This window comes from Rhinopithecus roxellana, chromosome 17, assembly GCF_007565055.1.
Source record: "Rhinopithecus roxellana isolate Shanxi Qingling chromosome 17, ASM756505v1, whole genome shotgun sequence".
Lineage (NCBI taxonomy): Eukaryota > Metazoa > Chordata > Mammalia > Primates > Cercopithecidae > Rhinopithecus > Rhinopithecus roxellana.
Genome location: NC_044565.1, coordinates 6,831,716 through 6,850,072, shown reverse-complemented (window position 1 = coordinate 6,850,072; position 18,357 = coordinate 6,831,716). Strand labels below are relative to the sequence as shown.

Here is an 18,357-nt window from a genome sequence, read left to right as displayed (position 1 = left end):
TAAGCAGCCCAAGGCTTTGTCCCTGCGCAGAGGACACTGAGTTCTGCCTGGGGCTTCTTGGTTGTTTCTAGAGGCTCCATAGCAGACAGACTGGAGAAGAAGCTGCAGGTAGCCTTCTCAGAACTCACCAAGTCTCTTGCATCAAACACTGGACACAGGGTCGAATGAGGCTCTGTAGTAGTTTTCTATGGCTGCTATAACAAATTACCACAAACTTAGTGGTTTACAATAACACAAGTTTATTATTTTAGAGTTGTGGAGGTCAGAAGTCTGAAATGGGTGTTGCTGAGGTGAAATCCGGGTGTCAGCAGAGCTGTGTTACTTCTGGAGCCTCTAGAGGAGAACCCTTTCCCTTGGCTTGTCCACATTCTAAAAACCCCTGCATTTGTTGGCTCAAAGCCCCTGACTCCATCTTCAAAATTAGAAGCATGGTATCTTCCAGTCTCTCTCTGACTCTCCCTTCCTGACTCCATCTCACAAGGACCCTTGCGATTATACTGAGACCACCAGGATAACCCAGGATTGTCTCCTCATCTCAAGATCCTTAACATAATCACATTTGCAAAACCCCTTTGGCCATGTATGGTAACATATGCACAGATCTTGGGATTAGGATGTGGACATATTTGGGGGGACATTATTCTGCCTTCCATAGACCCTGAGCAGAATGAGCTTGATTTGTGGGCACCAGGCTGAAACACAGCCTCCTGTCTCCCTACCGGCTCTGTTCAAAGTAGAACTCAGTACGGGCCGAGGGCTCACTCTCCTTCGTGAGCTGTACTGGCTGCTGGGGCTCTGCCGGGCCACACAGGAACCAGCCAGGACAGGCAGCAGCCTCGAGCCTGAAGGCGGAGCCTGAGCTGCTCTGGAAGAAGGTGAAGCGTGTGGCCTCTTCACCACCTTTGTACAGTTCCTCAATGTTCACATCCTGTGGGGGCAAGGTGGATGGCTGCAGAATGAGGGTGCTGATGGAGGTGTTAACCCTGGAGGCTTCTGGGGCTTGGCCAAAGAAGGACCTGACAGGGCTGGGTTTTACCCAAGGGACTGCCTTCTGCAGATTCTAGAGGTCAAGACTCTTGGTGCTAGGTGCAGAGAGAGATGGTGGAAACCTGAGGGAGGAGGACATGTGGACCTGGCTGGGAATCCACAGAGAGGCACAAAGATGCCAGAGCATCCCTGCGGCCAGGCCAGGTCTGCAGTGTCCCCTAGAATGGGGAGAGGCTTCTCACCTCCAGCTGTAGGGAAGGCCCCTCTCCTGTCTCCACACATGCCAGGCAGCGGCTCCCTCCCTGGATCCCCAGGAAGATGGGGACCTTGGTGCGGTCCAGGCCTCTGTTAGGGAGTATGCAGATCTTCTCTAGGAGGGAAGAGAGAGAAGAGTCAAGGGACAAGGGAGCCCCAAGTTGCAGGCTCTTTGCAGGTAAAGGCTCAGGCAGGAAGGAACTGAGCATGGGCACACCTGGCCTGGCCCTGCATGCAGACTGGAGGGTGAGCCAGGACGTCTGCAGGAGTCATGCCCCCTAACTATGAGAGGCCACAGCTGCTCTCTGGCCCTTCTCACTGTCACTGGGGGTAGCTAGCTGCTGACCCTCTGCTGGAGAGGAAAGGGAAGAAGAGAAGGGAGGGCCTATGACAGATGGAGCATGGGGTGGAGGCCCCAGAAGCTCACTCACCTGCACAGCAGCTGTCTGCAACAGGATCTCCCACTAGGAGTTGGCCATCTCTCGTGTATAGAGCCTTCTGGTCTGCATATTTAATTCTGAAACAGTATGACAGTGCTGATGGCCCACTCCCTTTATGCACCACTGGCCCCCAAGCCCTGCCACCTCCATGCTCTGAATCACCAACTTGAGCATTTGGAGGATTTTCTCTCCTTCACAGGTGGTAAGAGGGGAACGATCACTCCCAAGAGCAGGTAAAGGCCAGGCCAGCTTTAAAGCAAGGAAGGTCTCCTGTGTTCGTGCTTTTCAGAGGCTGTGCTTCCTGCCTTGTCATGGCTTGGGGAGGCCTTCAGAGGAGAATGGAGAGCCAATGCCCTCTGACAGAGGGGTAGAGAAAATGTTTCTGGCTTCCTGAGAAACTTCTTAGTGAGGCTCAGATGACTTTAGGATATGGTGAACCTTCTCTTAAATTTTTTGGGCCTTCCCTAATTGTTTATAAATGTTTATTCTCTTTAGTACAGGGATTAATTGAGTGTATACTGAAGTGTGAGTTGCTTTTCAGATATTTTAAAGACTTTAAAGTCATGCAGGTTATTAACTCAGTCACCTGGCTGATTTCAAAGATGCCTGTCAGCCGCTGTCAGGGCTGGAGAGCTCTCATTAACCTTTTAGGGCGGAACCTCTGGACCAATTCCACCACCTTCAGGAGATTTTTCTATCTCAATAGCAGCTCATGATAATACTCTTAGCTAATGACTGTACGTGTTTAAAGCAGGTTCACTTGCACAATAAAAATAAACTTCCAAAAAGATCCTGGGCTTGCTAACTGGCATTTCCCCTCCCACCTTGACAACCCAGATGTGACAACTCACATGCCAGCAGCATTCTGTTTGGAGACCAGAACCCAGGTTAGTTGTCCTGAAGTGCTGACATCTGTTTTGTCATTTGTGTGCTTCCTATGTATGTGTCTTGCTTCGCAGCCAGGCTGTCATCTCCTTGAGACCAGGACTGCTCCCCACCCACCTTGTCCAGGACACAACCCTGGACATTACAGGGTCCATGGGAGGAGCAGAGAAAATGCATCCCAGAGTCCTACTTTGTTTTTCTTATGCCTCACCTCCTTCCTCAAAGGAGCTTATGACAAAATCACAGACAACAAAGTAGTAAAATATAAGGAAGGATGCAAATCTCAAATGAGATGAAATGTAAGTAAGTGTTAGAAGCCCAAACTGAGAGTAAAGGCCACAGGGACCACCATCAAGATGCTGTCATTGAGATTCAGAACTGTTTCTGAGAGTTCAGAAAGGCGGATGGAGCGGCGCAGAGGACATGAAGTCTGATTCCTGGCTCTGCTTTTTGGTAGCTGTGTGACATGGGGGAAGTTATTTACCCTCTTTAAGCCTCAGCTTCCAGATCTGTAAAATGGGGTTAATAACACTCCCTTATAGACTTTTTGGGACAGAGATGAGGCAGTAGATTGGCTGGCATCTTGCCGACATTCAGGAAAGAGCTGTTGCTACTGTGGTGATGATGAAGCTTAATTATGGGGCACTTGCAATTTCTAAGGTGAGAAGGAGCCTCATCCTCTAACTCAGCATTCCTTTCCTCTTCCCAAGTGATCCCCAGACCTCCTGGTTGGGAAAGCAGGGACATGCCAGGACAACTTACATGTAGTATCTTGCCATGGGGAGAGAACACATTCCTGCAGTCAGTGGTGTCCGGTCCTCGCTGATGGGAAGGAGAGAAGGGCGGTTACAAAAGGAGGCTGGGTGAAGCCAGGGGCAGACGTGCTGGGGCTCAGAACCACTCAGCCACAGGCTGCACAGGTACCCCAGGTCATTCACCTATAATTGGCCTGCCAGAATCCACCAAGGCTTCCACCAACCCAGCAGGCTCCAGGCAGCTCTGCTTCTTCCTGACTGAGGCTATCCGGGAGCAAGTCCAGCCACCAGGGGTGTGAGCCTGGAACGTGTGTGCTTGCGCTGGTTCTGAGAAACCGGAAAACAGATTCCCCAAATAGCTGAGCCACAACACTTCCCAGCCCTGAGAGTGGGGTGGAGTGTGCTGTAGCCTCCCTCACAGTTGGAGGATAAGCCCAGCTCAAACCCAGTCCCACTGCCCTTTGGGCCAACAGGGCAACACACCCCCGCCCCTATAACTAGTCAAGGGTTAGATAACTACAGCCCAGAGTGAAAGAAGAGAGCACAACTAGAAGGAGTCTCCAGCGGCAGTGAGGCTGGTGGAGTCCCCGCAGAGAGTTGGAAAGCATCATTCCTAGCGACTAGAAATGCTTGGCCAAGACTGCTGAAAACAGCCCGTCCAAACCCCCCCATTCTGTTCCAGATGGAAAATGGCACTTGTGTTTTTGAGGGCGAACAATCTAAAGTGAAGATGGTGGCCCTGTATAAATGCCAGGCCACACAGCTTCACATGACTCTGCTCCTTCCCGATGGGTTATCCTGTCCTAGAGCTCTTCCCTAAAGTGATCACCCATTGGAAAGGCCAGTACAGAATTTAGCATGGAATTAAACCCAGAGCTAATCAGAAGCTGGAAATTAGCTCAGGAAAGTAATGCAAGTATGACTAGGGCTGAGGTTTAACGAGTAGATCTGATTCTCACCAAATAAGAAGGGAATAGAGAAGAAAAAATATAAGAAAGAAGAAAATGAGAGAAGTGAAAGGAAGAAGGCAGGTGGAAGAAAGTAATAGGGATCAGCGAGGAATAGAGTGATGCTGGGGGACCTTGCGGAGGCAGGTGAGGAGGAACAGGTGGGTGCTGAGGGCACGGCTTCCAACCACCTCAGCACTCGAGTTCCAGAAACAGGACTATAGCCAAGGTGGCTTTTAGTACTGGGTCTGCCACTGTCACTTTGGACAAGTCATTTTCTGTCCCCAGGCCTTGGGGTATGACTTTGAGACTTAGAGTGAAGGATAAAAGGGACTGAAAATTGCAAATTCTGAGGGATGTTGGCACTGTGAATCAAAGTCTTAAAGCATTCTGTATACTTTGTGATTGCATGTGTTTCCCTTATTCTTAGGGAAAATAATGGATTGCCCAAATGTTTACTTACAAAAATGTTCACTGCATAATTTTTTACAGTAGTGAGAAGTTGAAAAAATCTAAATTTTCAGTAATAGATAATTGGCTAAGAAATTATGGTAAACTTCAATAAATAAGGATGTATGTGTTTGTTAAAGATATTGTAGAAGCCTGTTTTATCACATAAAATTTTTCAAAATATATTAGGTGAAAAATGCAGATTATAAATCAAGTATACATTATAATTCTATTTAAATCCACACATAGAGAGAGACACATACATAGAAACGTTACTCGTGTTGTTGCACCACTTACCTATGGCTTCATGAGTAATTTTTTAAACATATCAACAATTTTCCTGTAATGGACATAAATTTCCTTTGTAGCATCAAGTAAGTTTCAACATTTTTTTAATGAAGTGTGCAGTTAAAGTCATTTGCTCCTAAATGTACCTGCCCATCTGCATCACCTGGGGGACTCTGTATAATTACTATTTCCTGGGCTGAAGGTTCTAATTCAGTAGGACTTGGAGTGATTCCAGCAATCAGCCAGGCTGCTTGGGAACTGGTGTACTTTCATTCTTCACACTCATTAATACATATATAAACCACCTGCAGCCCTTTCTTGTTAAAATACAGATTCTGATTTTTCAGACCTGGTTTGGGACCTGAGACTGTACATTTCAAATATGCAACCAGGTGATGTCAAATGCTGCTGGTTCCTCCTGGCCAGCACTTTGAGTCCTAAAGGACCAGACAGTCCCCTGATACAGATAACTCAACAGCATCATGGTCTCAACGTAAGCCCACTTGGTGATGGGCTTCCCTTGGCCAAACCACTGGGGCTTCTTTGGTTGTGGCAGTAGGACAGTGGGCAGTGTGGTAGCTGTGCCCAGATCTAGGTGGGGCAGACTAAGTGGAGGGCCCTGGGTGAAGCTGGACAGCAAGCTGATGACTCCCACTCTGGGTCAGTGTCAGCTCAAAGAGTTGGAAGAAATTCAGTGCTGGTCCAGTCCAGCTGGATCCCATGGGCCCTAGAAACCTCCCATTCTGGCACAGTCAAAATGTACAGTGTCTCTCCCAAAGGCTCCCCTATTCAGCTCCCTCTGCCTGGGTTCTGATAGATTGTGATGAAGTGAGTAGGAGTAGGAAGCTAGTGTCTGGTCCATTAGAGAGCTTGGGTCTTGGTGCTGAGCCTCTGCTGTGTGCCAAGTCCTTCCCAATGTGCCACAGGCCTCATCCCCAAAGCTTCCCCTCCCTATTGTCCTCAGATGACTTTTCACTGAACTTCAGTCTGTATCCCTGTTTTCTTCCTCTCATTTCTCCCTGGACATGGCATCTGGCTGTCAGACCTCCTCAATTCACCTGTCCTGGCTCAAGCACCCCTACCAACTAAACTTGGGCTTTCCCCATGTTCTTTTGCACAGCACACTGTCCTATCCTCCCCTCATTCTCTTGCACAGTATCTATGTAGGATGTTCTCTCCAAGACCAATAGTAACCTCTGTGGAGCTAGATCCAAAGATTCTTTTGATTCCTTTGATATTTGGTCATTGCCTCCTTGGAACCCTTGACATTGAATGACTCCCTTCACACCTCTTTCTCCCATTGTAGATTTCACCTCCTTCTGGGACCACCCCTAAGGCTAACAAGGTCCTAAGCACTTCTATTTCATATTATATGAAGCTGCAATTCATTGACTTCTACAGCTGCAATGATTATCTTGGGCTAATGCCTCCCAAATGTAGACTGCACATCCCACTTTACCTCCTGCAGCCTACAGGACAGCTCACTTTGGACATCCTGCTGACATCCAAACACATATATTTAAGATTAAGTTAATTATCTTCTCCCAGCCCACACATTCCTCCCAATTTCATTTGTCTCATTGTCATAATATTCCTCTCACCAGTGATATTCAAAACCTGAGACTCATTGACAATATCTCCCACTTCTCCTGACTCAATGTCTAACTTATCAAGTCCCTATAGGTTCTTTCTTTAAAATACAACTTTGTGTTCTTAATCGCCATTACTACTGTACTTGTATTCCTGGTTTTTCTACCTTTCATTCATTCCAACCCATGTGAGGAATCTGGACCCACGTTCTAAAGGCTTTTTTCACCACATCCCTGCCCAGCTCTAGAATCTACAGTGATTGATTATTTTACTACCATTTGACTCTGATTTTCTTGTGTGATAGCATCTCACTTCTCCATGGACACCAAACCACGCCTCCTGGCAACATAATTCCTTTCTTATCTTCTCAGTGGAGATACTCACAGGTGTCCCATTGTTCTCCCTGCCTCAAAAGTCACCCCCTCTAATTGTCATCCATTCAGATCTTTTGATATTAAGATCACTGGAGATGGTATCAATATAGATGGGCTCAGTATCTAGTTCTATCAAATTAATTACCAGTGCAGAGTTACAGCTTAGACATACGGGGTTATGTCTTTTAACCTCCAACCCTCAGTTTCAGCATCTATAAATTAATGGGATTAGATTATGTGGTTATGAAGGTTCTTTCTAGGCCAAATTCATGGGATTAGATTAGGTGGTTTTGAAGGTTCTTTCTAGGCCAAACTATTTATAATTCCATGAGTCAGAGTTTAATGAATCTTTCCTTTACTATTGTAACTCTACTCTGAGCTCCTATTAAATTTTACTGTATTATTTATTGTTGTACATAAAGACATTTGTTTCCCTTATAAAAGTTAATAAGATCTTGAAGTCATGAAGCATGGCTTACAGCTCACTTGAAGCTCTCTCCAGCCACCCTAATTGAAATACCCTGGTCCTTATGGCCAGGACATAGAAACACACACACAGCAGACTTTGACTGGAAAGGCTGAGTCCTAGACCTAGCTCTGCTACCAATTTATCTTGCCACCTTTTATCCCTGGGCCTTCAACTTATTATCATTGGATGGAAAGATTGAGTAAGCTATCTTTCAAAACTGTTTTAAGTTTCACAATACAATTTTATGCAGAATTCTAATGATTGTATGAAGGATAAAGGGCACCTGCTTTGCTGACACAGGAAGCAGTGGAGACCTGCTAGTATTTCTCTTGCCTACAAAGAAGACACTGAGGAGCTCCAAAGGAGCAAAAAATAAATAAATAAATAAAAATTAAAAAAAAAATTTAAAAAAAAAACAACTTTTAAGCTTCCACCAAACACAGTTTGAATACCACTGGCCCAGATGATTTCTTTTGAGATTACTTTCGAAAGTCAATAGTTCTAAGTAGTTAAAAAATCTTGATTTAGCTTAACCTATTCCTTCTCCTCAAATCCCTTTATGTGCTTCTAAATGTTTTTGATGTCCCACCATGTTCTATGAGGGGAATATCTTGTTACCTAGACAGCTTGCCAGGAGGAGTGAAGGGATAGAGGGCCTATCAGAGATATTGACAGGAGAGAGCAGAAAAGAAAGAAAAGAGAGAGAGAATACTGCCTGTCCATCACTGACCTGCAGATCCTGGGTGCCTGGAACCCTTATCCCTGGAGACTCCAACTGATTTCTCCAGTGCATTGCACTGTGTTTATATTCTCTGGTAAGGGTGGGTCAGGCCTGCACCAATCTCTATAATTGGCTGCAGGACATGAAGGAAGAAGAGCCTGGGGATTTCACAACGTCTTTGATACAGTATGAATAATAAGACGGTGGGAATATTAATGAGCATTTGTTGAAGGGGGAGAGAGTCATCCATAAAGCCTTGGCAGAAACAAGGTATGGGGCCCCTGCTCTGTACCTACTGTCATTGACTATGTTATTAGTGGGTTTGCAGCCAGATAAACAGTGCTGGGGGTCAGACATCTTTGGTGCCCCATGAGGCTCCATCCCAGGCTTGAAGAGCTGGTGAAAGCAAGAGAGTATGTCTGGCAAACCCAAGGACAGAATGAACTCTGATGCCTGAATCCAGGCTGTGGCCAGACAGCCAGAGTAAGAGAAGGGGCTGATAGCACTGTGAGTGTGGCTCTGTTTGGAAAGATGAGAAGGGAATCTCTGCTTTTCAGTGAGTTTAATTAGTTGGTACCATCTTGATGGGACAGAACATCTAAGGAAACCCAACTGCAAAGATACTGACCTCAGATTCACCCTGAGACTGAGCAGCCATCATGTGCCATAGGAAATATGACAGTGTGAGCAGAGCACACAGGAAAGAACACTCAGGTCTCTAATTGACATTACTTGACTCAATTCATCCATCCATCTACCCACCCAGCCACCCATCTGTTCATCTATCTGCCCATCTGTCCATTCTTCCATCCATCCATCATTCATCCATCCATCCATCCACCCATTTGCCCATCCATTCATCCATCCATCCACCCTTCTGTCCTTCTGTCCATCCATCCATCCATCCATCCATCCATCCATCCATCTATCCATCCATCACAAAGGTGGAGAAGCTTAGGTGTAATGTTCTCTGGAAACTAACAACCTTATTGTAATTCTTCCTCTTTGGTAATTTGCAAAGTTCCACCAAGGACTTCTTGAGGAAGTGGGATAGGTGGGTCTAAGACTCAGATACCTGCAGGATGAGAAATGAGAAAAGATGGGCAGAAATGGGACCAGATTTCTGCTTTCTGAGGCCAGTAATCATTCTTCCACTCTCCCAATCTCTCACCCTTCTATGGGAAGAATTAAAGCATGAGTTACTATGTCAGGCAACCAATGAGTGTTTACCCAGCATTTACACTGCTGTGTGACAAAGACATTCAATACACAGTCCCTGTTGTTAAGTAGTTTTACAGTCTAGCTGAGGAACTAAGTCATAAACACTTGAAAGGATAATTAAGAAGACCAGACTCTCTAAGCTGTGGGCTAAGGGCATGTTGAAAACAATAGTGTCAGAGAAGCTCCTTGGGCAAAAAAAAATCTTAAAATTGAAAGGACTTTAGGCTGGGCGTAGTGGCTCATGCGTGTATCCCAACAATTTGGGAGGCCAAAGCAGGCAGATCACTTGAGGTCAGGAGTTCAAGACCAGCCTGGCCAACACAGTGAAACCTCGTGTCTACTAAAAATACAAAAATTAGCCAGACATGGTGGCATGCACCCATAGGCCCAGCTACTCAGGAGGCTGAGGCAGGAGAATCACTTGAACCTGGGAGGCAGAGGTTGCAGTGGGCCAAGATCTCACCACTGTACTCCAGCCTTGGCAACAGAGTGAAACTCCATCTCATAGACATGGAATCATAGTCTCCCTCCAATTGGAGAAATCTGTGCTATGGCATCCCTGAGAAATTTGTTAATTAGGTTCTGCCTCAACACCTCCAGGGTCAGGGACCACACAACCTCTTGAAGAAGCACTACCAATGTTTGTGGTCTTTGTGGTTAAAATATGGGGGTCATATAGGAAAAACAGCCTCCACATAATTTGCACCCATTGGTTCTGCTTGTGTGTTCTTAAATTACACAGAACAAGCATATTCTTCTACTTGGCAAGCCTTTAAGTGCTGGAAGAGGGCTCCCTGTGCATTGCTTTTTTCAGGATAATACCTCCCACATTGTAGCCTCTTCCCTACAGCCTGACCTTGGAACATTCTCTGCTCCTCAGTGTCTGCAACTGTACAAACCCCGCATGATGTGAGTATTGCATCTCTGTAAATACAGGTTCAGACCAGTGATTTATAACAACATTGCAGAAATCCAAAGCCACTAACTCTTTTTCATTTGTATGGTCATCATGTCCAGCCTGTACATTCCTGAAGGAGGCATTTTATATTCCTCCTTTTACTACTGACTTGTGTCGGCTCATCCTGGCTAAAGCTCTTCTGAGTTCTGTCATTCTACAAATGAGGAACCAACAAATTCAGGCTGGCGAAACCTTCAAGAATGAGGTGGAATTTAAGCTGCTCCCTTAAGGGTGGGCCTGTTTAGATGGGTGGAGGAGAGGGAGAGAATATTCCAGGGTGGAGAAATAGTTTCCTCATTATATACTCATTGTGTTTCCATTATGTGCCAAGCATTATGCAAGGTGCTGAGAGACGAACTTACATGTCCCTAACCTTAAGGTCATCCCAGGGGCCACAGACTCCAAGTTAAGGTACTACAGTGCAGGGAGGTGAGCACAAAACATTGCCAGATCAGAGAGCTGGGGGGGTCTCAACTCAGTAAAAGCTTCTTGGAGGAGGTGACATCTTAGCAGGGTATTGAAAGATGAGAGATTTATCTAGGCAGAGAGGATGGATGGAGGACCCAAAAGCAGAACAACACAAGTTCTGGGCCCATGGACAAACAGAGTGTGAACAGGGTCTGAAACACAGCCTGGCATCCGGAGCTCATGTTCTTGGCAGCCCTGAGAGGCCTGGGGTAGGAGCTGTGCTGCCTGTTGCCTGAGGACTTCAGTTGAATCTGGGCTGGAGCTGGCGAGGCCCATAGAGGCAGCCCCATCTGTCCCGGCCACCTCCTTGCTAGTGCCTCAGTGGACTCTCAACCTACCAAGCTGGTCCGACAGGTGAGGTGCAGGTGGAATACCTGGGGCTCAGATATGGGCTCCTCCTCTGGCTTCTGCTCCCATTCCCCAGGGTTTGGGTGGGGACACTGGAGTCGATTCCTGGCACATAAGACTAGAGGATCTCAACCTTGCAGAACCAGGTGATTCAACAAGTGTTGTATTATTAGCTTTTAATTAGAATATTTGGGTGAATGAAGGATAGTTGTTCATTGTGAGAAAGAAAATAAAAAGTATTGGAAAAAATTGCAATAATAAAATGAATGCATTTGTTTCTCTTTCTCTGCATATTAGTTATCTATTGCTGCATAACACATTAGACCAAAACTGAGCAACTTAAAACAACAAACTTTGATTATCTCACAGAGTCTCTGCTTCTAGGTTCACTCATGTGGTTGTGGGCAGGAGATGTCATTTTTTACCACATAAGTCTCTTTACAGGCCTGCTCATAGCATGGCAGCTAGCTTCCCCCAGAGGGAGTGAGCCAAGATAGACTGGGGGGCAGTGGGTGGCAGAGAGAGAGAGCTCAAGTAGAAGCTGCAATGTCTTTTATAACCTAATCTTGGAAGTGGCAGGCCAGCACTTCTGCCATATTCTATTAGTCACAAAGACAACTGTGGTACATTGTGGGAGGGGATACACACAGAATGTGAACACGAGGAGACAGGGATCATTTTAGCAGCTGTATTCGTTTTCGAGAGCTGCCATAACCAATTATCCTTGGTGGCTTAAAACAGTCGAAATTTATTCTTTCTTCATTCAGGAGGCTAGAAGTCTGAGATTAAGGTTTCAGCAGAGCCGTGATCCCTCTAAAAGCTCTAAGGAAGAATTCTTCTTTGCGTCTTTCAAGCTTCTGATGGTTGTCACAATCCTTGGTGTTTCTTGGCTTGTGGCCGCATAACTCCAACCTCTGCCTTCGCCTTTACATCGTTTTCTTCCCTGCATCTCCTCTGTGTCTCTGTGTCCTCTCCTTTTCATACAAGGATACCAGTCATATTGAATTTAGGTTTACCTTCATCCAGCATGACCTCATCTTAACTAACTGCATCTGCAGAGACTCTATCTCCAAATAAGCTCACAGACTGAGATTCCAAGAAGGATGTGAATTTGCAGGGGACACTCTTCAATCAGTACAGCAGTCTTCTTAGAGACTGGATCCCAAGCCTTGCAATCCCAGGGTCTGTGATCCTTCTAGGAAAGAATTACCAGATGATTTTTGTTCTTTAAGTTCCTTACCCAGGAGATTCCAGCCACACAAACTCATCACAGCCTCCTCCTCAGTGGCTTTGCTGAGATCTGTTTCCTGATCACTACTACAACAAACCAGAGTAGCAGAGCTCAATTCAGTTTGAATTTTAACTCTGGGGAAGTGGAGGCTGAGGGCAATCAGAGATGATGTCTACTCTGGTTGCCTCAAGATTAATTTCTTTTCTTGTTATTATACAAGCAATTGATCTTCATCGTAGAAAAATTAGGAAATACAGATAAATTAAAATAATTAAAAGAAAAATCACCTATACTGCCACCACCCTGACATTGCTACAATTGAAGTAAACTCTTCCAGACCTTTTTTCTATGAAGCAATATACAAATAGGTATTTTTAAAATTAAAATAAATTGCAATATATGCCACTTTGTAAGTTGCTCTTCTCAGTATGTCACTTTTTCATGGGAATAGAGACCAGCATCTGGGATTTTGATTGTATCTTGGGTTTTTAAAAAAGGATCGGCATGATCTGCTTATTTTTTATCTTCTGAGCTCAAGCCATTTCCTCTGACATTACCACCTCCTCAGGCCCACAGCAAGAGGATGAGGGTAGAGATAGAAAAGGTAGCATATGACAGTGTCAGGATTAAAGGGAAGGGCGTGGGGCTGGGCCGAGGGCCATGGATCCCTAATTCTATGACCACCTCCCTCTCCTGCACAATGGTGAGTGACAGGACTTCATATGGAGAGCTACTGACCCTGTAAGGCTCAACCGGGGACGGGTTGGCCTGTGGGGCTCAGGGTAACACTGGTCAGTTACCATTAAGCAGGAATGATTCCCACTACTCCTCCACCCAACCCCCATAGAAATATTTTCATATTATTCACAGTTTACCCCACATGGTTTTTACAAGGTTCCACAGCAGTAGCACCATCCAGCAGGGGAGGACCAGGGACTGAGCTCCAAATCTCAGAATTTACCCAAACTGGGAACCAGAAGAGAAGGTGGCCAGGTGCCCAGTAAGTCAGAGGTGGGGGTCCTGAGAGCAGAGAGAGTGATCGTCTGCCATGGGTCTCCTCCACTCACCCCTCACCCAAGCTGGTCTGCCCAGGGAGTTCTGGGGGGCATATTGCCCTAGTCACACTGCTGGAAGTAGAAGTCTGTGATAGGGGCATTCCAGCCGGCATTGTCGGGAAGCTGGGTGAGTCTGACAGGCTGATCCGCTTCAGGCACCGTGCACAGGAACCAGCCCGGGTAGGCGGCTGACTCGAAGCTGGAGGTGAGCCCCATGTCCCGCCGGTAGAAGGTGAAGCTCTTGGATTCCTTGGCACCAAGATAGAGTTCCATGATGTTCACTGGCTGCCAGCAGAGGAGGGCAGGGCAGGTGAGGGCAGAAGCAGGGGCAGAGGGAGGGCTGGCCAGGGTCTTTGGGGAGGAGGCAGAGCTGCCATCCACAGAATCCCGCCAGGGTGTCCCACAGCACCAGGGCTGTGGGCTGCCCAGCTTCAGTGGGCTCAGCATCTGTGGCTCAGTCCCCAGTGAGGATGCCCCAAGTCTCACCTCTAGTGTTAGAGTCGGCTCCTGCCCCGCCCCACATGACAGGCACTGGCTTCCACCCTGGACTCCCAGGATGACGGGGGACAGGCTGGCATCCAGCCACCGACTGGGGACCACGCTGATCTCTTCACCTGTGGGAAGGAGGCCAGATCAGGGCCCTGGATGCCTTTCCCTCCTTCTGCCACTGGCCTGGGCTCTGGGGCACAGGACTGCTGTGAGATGGCCTGCTCCCAGCCTGGGCAGAAGGGAGGCCTCTTGGCAGCTGTCATGACATGGCCTCTCCAGTCCACTGGCCCAGAGCGGACATCAAGGCATGGAAGCACATTGTACCACCTCCACCCCACCCTCTAGTTCAGGGTCAAATCTTCAAGCCTCTATACCCCAAAATAGATGCAACTCCCTCCTTTAAAAAGGGCCCTTGGGTCTCAGGCCTTTTTCTGAAGCCTGTCTTGATAAGCCCCCATTTGGAGTTGCTTGGACAACTTTCTACACCCTGTGAGGCTGCTGAGAGCAAAAGAGGGTCTCATTCCTCTCTGTACATCCCCTCACCACCCACATACATCAGACACGTATATGCACACCCAAATACACACAGATACATGCATGCACACATATACATATACACACACATGCTCACACATTCATACCTGCATTCACACATACACGGTTATGCACAGATACATTTATGCACACATATGCTTACACATATATGCCTGCATGTACACGTACATACACCAGTAAGCACACACATACATATATGGCCTAGCTGAATATCTACCTGGCATCTGTGCTCAGCAAATGTGCGCCAGGTGGGCAGGTGTTAACTATTTTAGAGAGGGACCTGTTGCAGTGCGTGGGGCAGAGTGAGCAAGCAGGAGGTCCAACAATGCCACCTGTTCTCTGGGTCCCTCCACTCTGAGTGACTGAGGATCTTCAGAGAGCAGAGGGCACCCAGGGTGGAGAGGCAGAAACTGACTCCCATGTGGGATAAAAGGTATACAGAGTTTACTTTAGTTCTCTGCTTGGTACTGGCTCCCAGGGAATGCAATGCTTGACCTAAATCCACCTGTAAGGGAATGACAAGACAAGCCTCTTGGAAAACATTCCCACTTCTGCATAGAAGCTCCAGGTGGCCCCAGAGCCTGTGTCTTCACTTCGCTGAGAGGTGTGGTATTTTATTTGCCTTTGCTTAGAGGCTGGTTTGTGCTGCCCGAATGCCTGGGCTCTGTAGGCCTGTGCTCATCTTTATGACTATTCTAAGCCCTCTTCAGGCCCCCTTCCCTCAGAGTGTATAGAGACCAAGGAAAGTGGGTCATGTTTCATCACCAACCTTTAATGACCTTCCCTGCATGCAGCCCTCCAGCTAGAAGCTGGTTATTATGCAGATAAAGAACCTTCAATGCCGAGTCCTTCATTCTGAAACATCAGGAAGGGGTGAGGACTACATTAGGGGGAGGGTGTACACTCCAGCATGCCTTCGGTCCAGAGAACACCCTGATCTCAGGCATTTTGTCTCTCTTTCTTCCTACCGTGCCAGAAGTAACAGCACAGCCTTCTCTCCCAGCCCTGCTGGGCTCATGCCCTACCAGGAGGATGACCCCACAGTCTCCCACTGGAGTCTGTGGTTTGCTTCTTCACCCTATTCCACCTTTTCTGTCCCAACCCATCTCCTATTGGAAGAAAAGCTGCACAGTGAGTCAGAGCCCTAGGTTCTTGCCCCAGCTCTGCCTCCAGTGCTGTTGAGTCGCAGCAGACAACTCTCTCACCCACTCTGGGCCAGAGCCTCCCCATTGCTACACTAAGATGATGGGTTGGATAACACCCAAGCTTCTTCCAGATTAAAGCCTGATTCTTCAGTTCTTCAAGATACATGTATTTCTATTTGGCCATATATTCCTTACTAAGTGAGGAGTTTCTTTAAATTTAAATTTCTTTTATTTTACTTTTCAAAGTTGTTTCTCATCTATGAACTCAGTTGACTTCCTGACATCCTATAAGGAGAAAGATGTATCCTAAAGTGGGTTTCTCCAAAAGTTATATGGGGGAAAAGGATGCAGTATAAAAATTGGGTCGATGCATGGCTAAATATGATTCAACAAGTTGCCTTACTTCAGAAAGTCTCAGAGTCACTCATATGCTGAGCTGTACTGTGGTTCTCTTATGAGAGGATATAGAAAGGAGAATTCCCTGCATTTACTTGATCAGAGAGCTCTACTGTGTAAAGCATCACCTGGATGCCTCTATGGGACTCCTCTAATAGAGTCCCATAGAACACATTGTGGGAAGTGCTTTATTAGACTGAGAGAAAGGACCACTCTCATCCTTTGTTGTAAAGCCCAGAGCATGGCAGAGTGTCTGACTTGGTACATGCCAGTGGGTGGACAGACTGACTGATGGTCATGGTTTTGTTTTATTATTATCCCCAAAGAGCAGCAGGGCAGTAGGGGCACAAGAGTGGGTGAGCTGACATTAATTCGCTGTGCTGGGGGTCAATGGCAGAGCTCTGAGCTGGGATCCTGGCTCCCTTTCCCACCTTGGATAGACTTGGCTGCAGCTCTAGACTGGGTGGTTCACTTGTCCCCCTTAGCATCAGGGAACCCTTGTGAGATGGCTTGCCCCAGTCCTGGCCCTGTTTGAAAAAGGCTGGGAAAACTTCTCTAAGAGCAGTGAGGTGCTAGTCACAATTTCCCAGCTGCAATGGCAGCCCCTCCCTTCCTCCCTCCTGCTCGGAACTGGACAACGGGTCTATCCAGAACTCACTTCCCCCAGAGGACCTCCAAACCAGGGCCTCATACACTCACCGGAAGCACAGCGCCCCACTCAGGACCATCTTGAGCTCCACAGGGTGTAGACTCCCCTATTTTGGAATAAACAACAGAAAATCATGGAGAGAGAGGCTGAGTTGGCTGGGGTCTGGGGAGCAAGCAGCCGCACCAAGCCCCCTAGCATGTGAACAGCTTCCACAGAGCAGATTCTGGGTCTGGGATAAGGAGACAGCTCCGGCCCCACCAGCACCCCAGAACATACCTCAGAATATTCCTTTCTCCTGGCAGGAACTGTGGAGTCTGCTTGCTCCTGCAAGGATGCCTCAGCCTTTTAAGTAAGGCCTAGGGAGGGGCCCTGAAACTGCCAGGACCTGAGGAGGAGCAGGATTTCCTGTGTGATTTCACACCACCATAAGTCGCCAGAAACACTTGCTCCTCATTATCTGTCATGGGGAGGGAAGCTTCTGGAGACAGTTCCTTCCAGCAATTTTGAAGAACTTCCTTGAGGCTTTCCAGCTCTTTGTGAGCATTCGGCTTTGTCATCTCAGGAGCTTCCAGACCCTAAGAGTCAGTGTCCATGGCAGCTCAAGGAAAGCATGACTTTCTTTCCTCCCTGCCTCTCTCCCTTTCTTCCTTCTCTCCATCTTTCATTCACTCACTCACTCCCTCTTCCCTTCCTTTCCTTCTTTCCCTCCCCATTTCCTCCCTTCCTCCCTCATTCCCTTTCTTCCTTACCTTTTTCACTCCTTCCTTCACTCCTTCCCTTCTCCCTCCTTCCTTCCTCTGTCTTTCCTGCCTGCCATTGCCAGGCCTACGGGAGATGCTGGAGGTGGGACTCTCCTGCTTAGGGAATGTTCAACCTACATGTTCATTGTAGAAAAACCTGAAAATCCAGATCAGCCACATTGAAAAATGTGAATACTTGTCTTTTGTGAGTGCATCATCAGAAAACCAATGACAACACTTTTTCCTCCCCACACATACACATGTAACTATAGACAGCTTTCATACAACAGATTCACAAAACCTATACTTTTTCCAACCTCATTTATTCATGTAGCAAAATAGCAAAATATCTTTCCATACTAAATATGAATAATGACATGCTTGAATAGCTGTATAGTATTTAATTGTATCACTGTAACATTATTTATTGAAATCTATCCACTGTTAGTCTTTCATATACTTTTCTCTTTTTTTTTTTGCTATTGAATATCATGTTGTGACATCTTTGTATTAACATCTTTGCTCATGTATCTTATTATTTCCTTAGAAAGTAAAATCTAGCTCATGCCATCTATAATTCTGTAAGTGATCTTTCCTGAATACCTAATTGATAAGAGAATATGTAATTGTGAAACAGTTAATGCAGTTTAAATACCTCCATGCACTCTCTGTGATGGATCTGAAATAAAGGTAAGAGTCAGTGCACAAATAACAATTTAATTATATCTTGAATAACATGGATAACTATTTATTAATAATTTATCGTTAAAGCATACATTTTAAAGAAATGGTATTCAGACATATGAGCCAAGAGGTCCTACAAGTGAGTGAGAATAAATAAAATATCAAGTTGTTCAAAAGACAGAAAATAATCTATGATTTTCATAATGCCACTAATATGATAGACAGTTTTCAAAAAATAAAATTAATGTAGAAACTGC

General features: G+C 46.5%; 1 protein-coding gene across 4 annotated transcripts; it reads right to left on the bottom strand.

Annotated features, from left to right (window-relative positions):
• Positions 1-215: 215 nt before the first annotated feature.
• Positions 216-16,994, bottom strand: LOC104664525 (interleukin 1 family member 10). Of its 4 annotated transcripts, XM_030921819.1 has the most exons (10): positions 16,953-16,994; positions 16,727-16,782; positions 15,256-15,341; positions 13,929-14,056; positions 13,455-13,727; positions 3,506-3,649; positions 3,330-3,389; positions 1,674-1,759; positions 1,230-1,357; positions 216-928 (listed from the first exon to the last, which is right to left on the bottom strand). In XM_030921819.1, the coding sequence occupies exons 5-10, from the start codon at positions 13,553-13,555 to the stop codon at positions 716-718; spliced, it is 732 nt and encodes a 243-aa protein (XP_030777679.1). In that variant the 5' UTR covers positions 13,556-13,727; positions 13,929-14,056; positions 15,256-15,341; positions 16,727-16,782; positions 16,953-16,994; the 3' UTR covers positions 216-715. The 4 variants fall into 4 exon arrangements, with proteins under 4 accessions (XP_030777679.1, XP_030777680.1, XP_010364351.1 ...); XM_030921820.1 differs by lacking the exon at positions 3,506-3,649; XM_010366049.2 differs by lacking the exons at positions 13,455-13,727; positions 13,929-14,056; positions 15,256-15,341; positions 16,727-16,782; positions 16,953-16,994 and adding an exon at positions 5,017-5,054.
• Between the last annotated feature and the right edge of the window lie 1,363 nt (positions 16,995-18,357).

Bases quoted from the DNA above. Each gene is read 5' to 3' on its own strand.
- LOC104664525 (XM_030921819.1), bottom strand. From the start codon at position 13,555: ATGCCGGCTGGAATGCCCCTATCACAGACTTCTACTTCCAGCAGTGTG. The intron at 1,358-1,673 runs GTGAGTGAGCTT...CTTCCCTCCTAG, and splicing joins TGCAGACAGCTGCTGTGCAG to AGAAGATCTGCATACTCCCT. The intron at 929-1,229 runs GTGAGAAGCCTC...TTGCCCCCACAG, and splicing joins GGCCTTCCCTACAGCTGGAG to GATGTGAACATTGAGGAACT.